This window comes from Botryllus schlosseri, chromosome 3, assembly GCF_051294905.1.
Source record: "Botryllus schlosseri isolate E-star chromosome 3, Bs_hap1, whole genome shotgun sequence".
NCBI classification, from domain to species: domain Eukaryota; kingdom Metazoa; phylum Chordata; class Ascidiacea; order Stolidobranchia; family Styelidae; genus Botryllus; species Botryllus schlosseri.
The window spans coordinates 13,777,514-13,788,638 of NC_137238.1; the positions used below are offsets into that span (position 1 = coordinate 13,777,514).

Sequence of the window (11,125 nt, forward strand, 5' to 3'; positions counted from 1 at the left end):
CAGTGTGGTAGCTTTACTTATTTTCGAATTTTAAATGAAACGTCAGTTTTAGCCGTCCCAGTCTCGAGTCATATGACTTGGTACGAGTCATGCACAATCAATCGAGTAGCCTACAAGTACACTCATCAAAATCGCGAGTCGGACTGGAGTCGAGTCATGAGTCGAGTCATTACAACCCTGGTATCTTTCATGCGTCCACAAAATAAATTATGCCAGTTACGTTTCATCAATATTAATTTAAAATCTTTCCACTCTACTGGTTGGAATTGAGCCAAATTTGTTGTGCGGTGTTCTTTAGGCAACATAACAATTTAATCAGTTGGCCCCGTATGATCGTTTCGGAATACTTTTGTGTCGCATTGAGAGCATTAAAACCTCGTCCGGCCATACCATCTGTTTCAAGACGTGTGGCAGAAGGTAACGCATGGTCATGGTAATGCCATTTCTGTGAAGTAGTAGCCGGAGGCAAGGTTAAAAGGAACCACTGGTCTATCATATCCAGCCAGCGTGTCCATATGGACTCTGTTTACCATTGCAGCGCCCGAGTCTCTCCGATCCGTTATGGAATATTACCACATAACGTAACTTATATTCACCGTTGGTATAAAACCAAGTGCATATCGTATATTGATCCTTGAGAATATGAGACTTATGTATAATACAAAACCTACTGTTTGATGTATCCGCACAATATATCTGGAGAAATACCTCATCCGCGTCAGCGGTGTCTTACAAAAGCCTAGAGGTGGGCCGTGCTATAAGTCGGCAGTTACGGAAAATAAGAAGAATATCGGCCTGGTGTAAATGACCATAGTAGTCGACAAACACCATGAATACCCCAAAACAATCAAACAATATCTGGAGAAATGGTCGTCTGTTGAACTGCTAGTCAAGAACTCATTCGTCAGGACATTCGTATCAGCCATAGCCGTCAGCCGCAGTTGGGTATTTTTGTAAGTCGTTATCCGTAGACAACGGACTCTCTGTTTACCTCACAGGCTATTGGACACGACAAACGCTCTATACCATATAAAACTCTATTTGCACTTATGCTCAGTACATACGAAGCAGAATAACAACACATGGGTTAGGCCGTGTGTGGGTTAGGCGGAGAGGTGTAGTACAATCTGTTTTCAGTTAACATCAGACAGTATACAACTATAAGGAGATGTCAGATAGTTATTTACTTCGTCCAATTTTAACTTAGTAAATCTAGAAGAATTGGAAATGGAACTCTGTACTTAGTATACTGTTTTACTATTATACAACATATACCTGGACATACATATTTGACTTATAAAATGATATTGCCACCAGTTTCAGCCTACCATACATCCGTATGCTAAGGAACCGAAGAAGCCCATTGGTCAGTTTTCGCTATATTGTTCCGTTGTATTGAGCGGCATGGAGATATTGGACTGCGGAGAGAAATATGTCAAATTATGCGTGTGTAATAAAAGTAGCGATGAATGTCCCATTAGAGAACCGGAGGGCAATATGTTCGAACAACTTCACGATACTGATAATTTTCTGAAAAATTTGGGTGAGAATTACTTTGATTATATTAGAATGACGATAATTATAAAGTTTTATTTGAAAAGTAGTAAGCTTAATTCGTAGGCGTGTGTGTGAAAGTGAGATTCGCGTTCACAAGCGAACCTTGGTAGGTCCTGCACTGTTAACCGTTTATTTTTATGTATTACAATTTTTCGCGTTATTATAACGTCTTTGGTTGTATTTCCTTGCATTTCTATTTCGCACCAGACATGGGGTAATCGTGATCAGTAATCGTAATCGATTACGACGATTACAGCATTTTCAAGTAATCGTAATCGCAATCGATTACATTCGAAAAAATCCAAATTTATCGTAATCGTAATCGACTATCTCACATATCTAATTGATTTCTTTGTGAAAGAACGATAACTTTTTATTAGTACAAGGACTATGACATGAACTGAACACTGTGAGCGTTCTTGAACAATGAAGAGTGTGATAATATACCAAACTGAAAGTGATGGCAGAAATTTCTGATTTTCAGAAGCTACTGCCCATTTTTATGTCACAAGTATTCGCTTTACTCGTCATTGCGTAACGTATTGTCCACCCGTAGTAAATAGATATTCGATGTACAATCTGTACATGTGTTTGTGTGATTGTATAAGAGCAGCCACCCTGCCTCATATCAGGTTAGCAATGCAATTAGAAACCACTAACTCACAGCAGGATAATAATCACAACTTAGCCTAGCTTCAAATAGTAACGTATGTATTGAGGTTTGGTTACGCTTAGTTATAAAGCAGTTTGACTCTGGCTGCTTGACGAGCGTCGAACAGCATAGGCCGATTTACGTACATCGGACGGAGATTTGAAATATTCTACTCATCAAATTAAACTTGACGGTAACAACATCAAAGAATTAAATATCAGCAGCTAGATATCGATATCTTTAGTGTAGGCCGAATTTGATGTTCAAATTGTCTTATTCTCATATGGTCCTACTAGACACGGGACCAATCGTTATTTCGCAATACTTTACCGAACATTTGGAGAGGAAGCGAGTGGCGCATTTGGTTAAACACTGCAGTCACGACATCGATGGGTGATGGTTCGAGCCTCGGGTCTGCCATGTTTCTATGTGTCGGAGGTTTATCTGGGCTCCTCATCGCCGATCCCGCTGTAATACAGCGCATTGAAAAGCTCAGACGAAGAGAGAGCCGAACTCTTGAAAGGAGGCAGCGAATGAGCCGGTAAAAGACTCAAGTCAAGTGGACAAAAAGACATTATGAAATTTACTGTGCGGGCGCAAATGACCAAGTTGTTGAAAGCGCCAATTTTATGTGTCAATAAAACAAACAAACCGAACATTTGGATCCGCCACCATATAGTAGTATATATGATCTCTCTGGAGGTGCCTGCGGCTCTTATGGGCGCGGCGGCATGGTGCCGTGAAACTCGTGTTGGCACATCTTACTTTTAGACAACCCTATCGCTCGCACCCGTAATGTGTTCTTATGGGTGCGCTCGCAGGTCGTACTTTCAGGTATAGGTATCTCTCGCATTTCGTAACGAAAACTCGTGTTGGCACATCGTACTTTTGGGTATATGCATCTCCCGCATGTCGTAACGAAAACTCGTGTTGGCACATCGTACTTTTGGGTATATGCATCTCTCGCATGTCGTAACGAAAACTCGTGTTGGCACATCGTACTTTTGGGTATATGCATCTCTCGCACGTCGTACTTTCGGGTATAGGCATCTCTCGTGCGGTGTCTTATGACTGCGGTGGCAAGCAGGGCTGTGGATTCGGAGTCGGAGTCGGTGGAGTCGGAGTCGGGGTAATTTTCGCTTGATGGAGTCGGAGTCGGAGTCGCGAAAACTATAATAGCTGGAGTCGGAGTCGGAGTCGGAATCGGTGGGAAAATACTGACTGGAGTCGGAGTTTGTGAGAATGATTATGACTTCGACTCCGACTCCGACTCCAACTTCTCTATCATGAAAACATTTGCTTTCAAAGAATTTTCAATATAATTTTTATGTACCACCAATCACTGTTATTAATAACCACACAGATCAGGTGCGGCCAGCCCGTGGCACGCATGCCAAATTTGGCACACGAGAAGGTTAGGTGTGGCCTGCGAGGTAATTCTCGAAATTATTTACGACATCAGGTACAATTGCAAGGCCAACCAAAATTTGATTAGCATGACCGAGAAATTTGATGATGACTAAAACAACAGTTCTGACGCATTGACGTATCCAGGGGTCAGCCACATTTATCCCAGATCTTCGTATATGACCATGAAGTAGAATATTTCAAAGCAGATTTATTTGACTTGAAATTTTTATCGGTACTTCGCATGATTCATTGTCACTAGATTTCTTGCATTCAGTATTTGAGCCCCCTTCTGAAAATTATAAATACATATTATTCACAGAATTGAGTCTAACTATATTCGCAATTAGGAGATACGGCTTCGCTTGTGCACTCGCAGCGAGATCGTCGACAAAACATTTGCACAAAATGATAGAGGCATGTTCACTGATACCGTCGATTTTTCTATCTCTAAACGTCGAATAATCCTGTCCTTGCCAAATGAGCCCAGTGGTATACAGATGCGACCCCCAATGTATGTTAGCGACATATTTATTGATATAGCTATAGCCTAATTCAGTCGTTATCTTGCAAAAAAAATTTCGCGCTTCGCGCGACCAGGGCCTGATTGCGCACTGCACAGTTGCATGACATATTGTTATCAATTTCAGAGCGTATTAAGTAGCCTAAGTCTTGTTTGCAATGTTACCTAATTCGGTTCGCTCCTAAAAAAAGGTTAGCAACATTCCAGTAGCCCGCGCAATGGTTCGTAAATCTCAGGTGTCCCTTTCGACGAAAAAGTTGCCCACCCCTGATATAGATAAAATTAGACATTACTTGCAAATTACAACTCAGTTGCAGGGGGGAAGAAAATCGCAAGATGCGTTTTCGCGATGCAGTCAAAATTGATGCAATTTTTGGAATTATACCATGATACTGTGACAGAGAAAATGCATCGGTTGGTTTTTTAAAATTGTAAAAATGATGGAAATATGACCAAACGATGCTTCCCACTGGACAAAATTAAAAATATTTGTAGTGTAGCTTAGCTGTTTGGGTCGAACAAATGATTAAGAAAGACTGCAAGTCCCAATCCTTGAATGCTTGATTAAGTAGCCTACATGTAGACTAGACATAGGGTAGGCTATGGTCTTTGACTACTTAACTAAATTCCATTTATGACCAATGTCTATTATTAGTAGTAAGAGTGTTTGTGCTTGTAATCATAGGATAGTGTGCAATGACAAAATTAGTAAGTTCAATTTCTTCATTAGTTCCTGAGTCATACACAAGAGCTACACTTGGATTTTTTATCTACATTTTTGTTATGCAGGATTGGATATCTGCCATATTTGAATGATTCATACATTTCAGGATATTAGAGAGTCCATGCTATAAAAAGTTGAATAAGGAAGGATATTTACCAAATCTTTATTTCATGTTAATTGCATAGTGGATAATTCGAGCTGTGCCACAATGAAACAATTTAGCATGCCACAGTTAATCACATGTTTGCATATGTTTAATGGTTGTATGATAGTCATTCAATCGACAATGTGGCATATAATTTTCGAAGTAAATTGGTAATAATGCTGGAGTCGGGAGTCGGAGTCGGTACGTTTAAAGACCCAGGAGTCGGAGTCGGAGTCGGAGTCGGTGGTCAAATTTACCGACTCCACAGCCCTGGTGGCAAGTCGTACTTTCAGGTATAGTTTGCGCTGGCATATCGTACTTTCGGTTATAGACTGTGTTGATGATTTGACTAACGTTGTGGGTATAGGCTCCGGCGTCGGGCTGTTCAAAAATAACCTTTTTTCCTGAATCTTGCTGGTTACTTGATTAAATCGTTAGGATGCCTTAAAATACGACGCACACCAAATTGGAATTCATTCCAACCAATATTCGGGGATGTCATAGCGTTTGAAAATTTTGAATTGGCCTAAAAATGCAAAAAAAAATTCAAATTTGGTTCAATTCCAACCGGTGGAAGCGGAGTAATTGCCGTCGAAAAATTTTGATTTGAATAAAATAGTATTTACGGTGACCGATTCTTTGTTTATTTATTATAGTTGTGCTCACCGTAAATACTATTTTATTCAAATCCAGATTTTTCGACGGCAATAACTCCGCTTCCACTGGTTGGAATTGAATCAAATTTGGTGATCATCGTTTCTATAGACAGCCTAACAGTTTCATGGGGTGAACAGTCAAATTTTTTATTATTTATTTTTATATAATAAATAGCAACTTACTTCTCCTGTAGCAAAGCGGTTACTGGCTGGAATTGAAACAAATTTTGTGTGTAGGCTTAAATTAGGTAACCTAACAATATTATCAAGTAGCCAGTACGATTTGAGAAAAAAAGTCATTTTTGAAGAGCCCTAATACATACCAACCGACGATAAACCTGAACCCTCGCTATTAACCTCCACCTCCAAAGTAGAAGGCCTGTATGCGACTACTGAGTGTTTATCGAATGCGTTCCCAAACTTTCAGCGATATTCTCGCCATTTTCTAAATGACATTTTGCTGCAGATCTTCTACCAAAGGCAAAGGGTCGAAAGGTCAACGAATCCTCCTGGGAGTGGGACAAGGTCGAAGAGTGCATTTTCTATTACATGTTATTGTATGACAACAAGACAAATCGGATTCGTGATCAAGAGATGATTTTTTCACCTCAAAGAACTCATCATGATATTACCAGCTCCTCACGGGCAGTAGCCAATATCAGAATTTTATGTCTATTCAAAAAAACTGAAGATCATGGTTTCGTCGGTATCTACAGAGCGCGCGGACTCAAAGACGTAAACCTTGTGATAGATCTGTCGAGGATGACCAATACGAATCGCAAAGGAAAAAAGAATGAAAAGAGGGACGTTTATTTTGGGTTCTTGTGTGACAGTAACTGGGTGTTAGAAGACTGTAAAAGAATCGCGGCGAAGAGATTTTTTCCTGATAAAGATGGTACTAAAAGAATACATGATCAGATTGATTTAGCGATACTGGCGGGCGGGCAATATACAACGAAATATCTCGCTGCCACAGAAATTACAGAGGGAAGTGACATCTGGATAGCAATGGAGGGCTGCTCTCTCGGCACCCTAGATGTGTTCATTGACAACAAGGGGGCGTTTCTGATTGATCATGGGGACGTTAAGATTTGTTTTAAGCATATTCTGCTTGGTTTGATCGATATGCACAGCAAGCTTATCACACACGGAAAGATGAAACTAGGAAATATTCTTGTGTGGCCTGATGGGAAACGTTTGAAAATTGCGGAATTCGACAAAATGGAACATGGTCGCAATGCTAATGACATGGAATCAAAGATCAATAAGGACGTAAGCATGACTGCCAAAATATTTTACAAATGCTTAAAAGGGAATTCGAAACCTGATATGAAAGCATATGAAAAAACCGCCAGTGTGGATTCAGGGGATGATTTCAAATCGATATCGGATGTGGCCGCCGTGGAACACGATGGAGCCTTCCCGAAATTCTGGCTAAGTCGACTAAAGATCCTAGCGTGTGAATGTTTAAAGGGAGACTGCGATGCGTACTTGGGTGGATACCTTATCATGCACATGAACATGGATAAGCCAGAAACAGCAGATATACTAAAACACCCGTTCTTTTGGGATGAGCACAAAGCGATGTCATTCATAACCCTAATGGATGGATACTTGTATAGAGCTAGGATGTTCGAAGGAACCGAATTAAGGGAAAATGCCAATACAGGCAGTACATTTACGATGCCTAAAACGAAACCGATGAAGCCCGTAAAAGAATATGGAGGGAACTCCGATGGCACTAGAAATGCAGCTGATAATCGTTCCTACGGTTCGGACGATGAAATGAAGGTTTTGAAAACAGTGTTACATAGGTTCAGGATTGCTCATAAAGGAATATGTCCAGATCTATCTTGGCTGAAAACTCTGAAAGAATGTTTGACGCATCGTAATTTACTACGAAGTAGGCCGGCGGCTTATAGCGGGATGTTAGCGGATATTGAGGAGAAAGAACGTCAGAAGAAATACATTCCATCAGATATTTCGACACTTTTGCGATGCATCCGAAACATACATTATCACTACATCTACCCTGATGTGAAATTCTTTGACTCAGATTCCGATATCTTGAAGTTCTTCAACGACGTTTACCCGTGGATGATGTGCCTGTTGCACCGGGCTTTGTGGTATGAACGCGACAACGCTCATTTGCCCCGAGACCTTCGCCAATTCTTCGTGACGCCGCAATTCCTCGAAACCCTGGACTTATTGGGGCAATGATGATAAAGCTATCCTCATGAGCAGAATGACACTTAAAACAGTTATATAATGACATCAGGGGTGTCAAACTGAACTGACATCGTGGGCCGGATTCAAAACTATATTTCGCTCGCGGGCAGCATCAGTCAAATGATTCCAAAATATCACCGAAAAACCCATGCTCTGTTTTTAATTTTGAATACTTTATCATGAAGACTATAAAAACAGTAGCATATTACATCATAATACGGAAAATAGTACTTATATCCAAGCTACACCTTTATTAACAAACAATAGAATTGGGAATAATACGATTGAGCGTCAGGACACTGTTATAAATAACCGAGAAAACATTGAATCAAACGATGATATAAGTTGGCATGTTTCTATTCTTCCTTTGTTTTAATCGTATCCTGACGACAACCCTGCGTATGCGTTGTGAGAAATATAAAAGATTTACCTGTAAATTAAACCCTCAGCTCGATATGCATTTTGTTGGCCTATCGGAATTCGGTGTCAATGGTGTGTCCTTCTCTTAATGGTGACTAGAAACCACAGCACCGGTGTCGGGTAGTTATAATTTGTCCTTCGCACACAGTCGACATTCGCTGTCTTGAAGGGTTATGCAATGAACATAATTCTTACTGAAAATCTCAAAATTTGTTACAAATATGCTGGACAATACTCGCATTCTGCTTCGCAGGCCGGATGAAATAATCTGGCGGGCCGGGCGCGGCCCATGGGCCGTATGTTTGACACCCCTGATGTACATTGTACACTCATCATCAAGCACCAATGTGGTTTTGTTTTATTTCAAAACAGAACTGACAAAAGTTCATTCCAGTGATGCGAACTGATAGTTCGCAAATATCATGCAATGTAGTGGTGTGGACAAACAAAAGTGAAATTTCGTGCTGACAGTGACATTCAAAGCATCGATTTGAATAAACATTTTCATATCTCTGAGCCCACAAATCAGATTCCATGTATTATGCCATGTATCCAAATGATGATAATGCACTTATGCAATAGCGAAGTCTTATCTCGCACTTTACAGTAAGTGGCCGACGTAGAGTTTGTAGATATATTTATGTTTGTTTATATATACTGAATATATTATTGATATAAAATAAAAATGGAGTTTATCCATAATAAATGTAAACGCATTACAGTTGTAAGTAGGGCTGGGCACAATGATTCGAGTACTCGAATCTGAATCGAGTATTAATTTTGATGATTCGAGTCGAGTAGTAAAAGACGATTTTTTCGAGTACTGAAATTATACGCTCCTCATAACTGAAAGCTAATTTACTAACGAGAGTTATACTTTTGATACTATTTTCCACTGAGGAAGCCTTAAAACCTTGATTGGCGGTATCGCAGCATACGAGACATAGTACAGAGCTAGGAACATTACTAGAAATAACACATTTCCGAAGTCATGATCATCCTACCACATTGTCAAGAAGTGCAATGAAATCGGGATGGTCGAAAAAATACCGAAGTATCTTTAATGTGATGGATAAGAGGCATTATATTCTTCGTGGTAGCATAAAAGGTACATACTTGACCTTTGACATAGTACATTCGGTTGTTACGTCATAATGAGGGATACTCGAATACTCGACTCGACTCGAAGCATTTTACGTGATTCAGAATCGAATCACCCAGGTACTCGACTTTGTCCAGCCCTAGTTGTAAGTGATCAATGGAAGAACAAAATCTTTTAGGTTGATAGTATCGTGAATTTGCGGCCAATCCGTGGGTTGACTATAGTGCGGGGATACGAAATAGGATTTTCAATATAGTCATCAGCAGATTTTGGAATCCGTGAATAAGATCTCAATCCGTGGATTTATCACAATACCTGTAAATCTTCCTATTACTCCCGTTATGGTGGACCAAAGAATGGTTTTTCCTGGACTGCGTATGACCCGTACGCCACGGGACGCACACCCCGCGTTAAAACAACTCGCCATTGAAACGCTGCTTACAGTTTCAGACCACTCATATTAGCACCGAAGCTGGAGAAGGCGTAAATGTTCAATTGCTCCAGCTCCGGAGCTCCCTACTATCATAAATGAGCTTCGGATTCGGCTCCAGCTCCGGCTCCGACTTTGGCACCGAAAACTATCGAATCCGTCAGTCAGTAGTCAATAGCATCGGTTGCAGCCATGAGCAGTAAAATAAAAAGGCGCCATCGTGGGCGAACTCTCATTATGCGAGGGTATGCCAAGTCATATAACGTTATAATCACGCAGTGTCGACTTTCGATGATGTCATATTTTCGTAGGCGTGCACTATATTTTATGCCAGTGCTATTCAACCTTTTTGAGCCCCATTCGCAGTTTTTTTTAATTTCATTCGCACCAGCCTACCGGATCTTATAACACAAAAATAAAATATCTCTCTCTCTCGGATCTTGCAGGAGTCGAGCTAGGACCCCCTTTTTTAATCAACAACACAGTATTTTCCGTAAAGATTTCTAATTACCCGTATTCTCGTGAACTATACTAAATATTGTGTTTTGTAAAAAGTGTCCTTTTTTCGGATCTCAGAATATGGTAACCATATACAGTACTCATCATTTAAACGTTCTAAAGTGGCCAAAGACGGATGTTCCATTGAAAAACTGCTCCAAATCGTCTAATGGACCACATGCATGCAGTCTTTCAATCTTACATGCACCTCGGACTAATGCTCAATATAGCCGTGTTCGATCTTCAACTTTCGACGGCTTTTCTTTTCCAACCTTTTTTCATTTTCATTCATAGCAGTGTGGGGCTGACACACTTTTTTCGTAGGACTTGACTTGACTCGAGTCACTTTGTAAAAATGACTTGAATTGACTCGGCGTTTCAGAAATGTGGATTGACTCGTGACTCGGAGCACTGGTGTGACATGTGAGAGTGAGCAATCACTCAATAATTTTGCGTTTTACTGAACCTCCACTGTCCGATCACAAGTAAATTGACCGCAAACAAAGTGATTGGAGCTCATAAACTATGTAGTAAAGTAATCTAATGACAAAGTATATATCTATTTTCTATAGAATGCTCATAAATGTGGTCGGTACCCACCTTAACCAAACCTCGTGTTTGGATTTGGATCGAATTTTAATGAAGTTAATAAGTTTATATGACTAGTGTATTGCATCATAACAATTCGTTTCAACTTTCTGAGGTTTCCTATTCTCTATTTTGACTAATAATTAGAGAATCGAGGCTACACAGTTACTTAGGTAGTTAAGCAGTTCTACACG

General features: G+C 40.2%; 2 protein-coding genes across 2 annotated transcripts in view; one reads left to right on the plus strand and one right to left on the minus strand.

Annotated features, from left to right (window-relative positions):
• LOC145434898 (inhibitor of Bruton tyrosine kinase-like) overlaps window positions 1-11,125 on the minus strand; it is a 351,018-nt gene that overhangs the window by 269,617 nt on the left and 70,276 nt on the right. The gene's annotated exons all lie outside the window — the stretch shown is intronic.
• LOC145434905 (uncharacterized) lies at window positions 861-8,549 on the plus strand. The gene is made up of 2 exons (XM_080312137.1): window positions 861-1,543; window positions 6,131-8,549. The coding sequence occupies exons 1-2, from the start codon at window positions 1,405-1,407 to the stop codon at window positions 7,882-7,884; spliced, it is 1,893 nt and encodes a 630-aa protein (XP_080168263.1). The 5' UTR covers window positions 861-1,404; the 3' UTR covers window positions 7,885-8,549.

What these genes read in the sequence shown, in the direction of transcription:
- LOC145434905 (XM_080312137.1), top strand. Translation starts at nt 1,405, where the DNA reads ATGGAGATATTGGACTGCGGAGAGAAATATGTCAAATTATGCGTGTGT. An exon ending in TAATTTTCTGAAAAATTTGG is followed by an intron (nt 1,544 to 6,130) that starts GTGAGAATTACT and finishes ATTTTGCTGCAG; the next exon opens with ATCTTCTACCAAAGGCAAAG.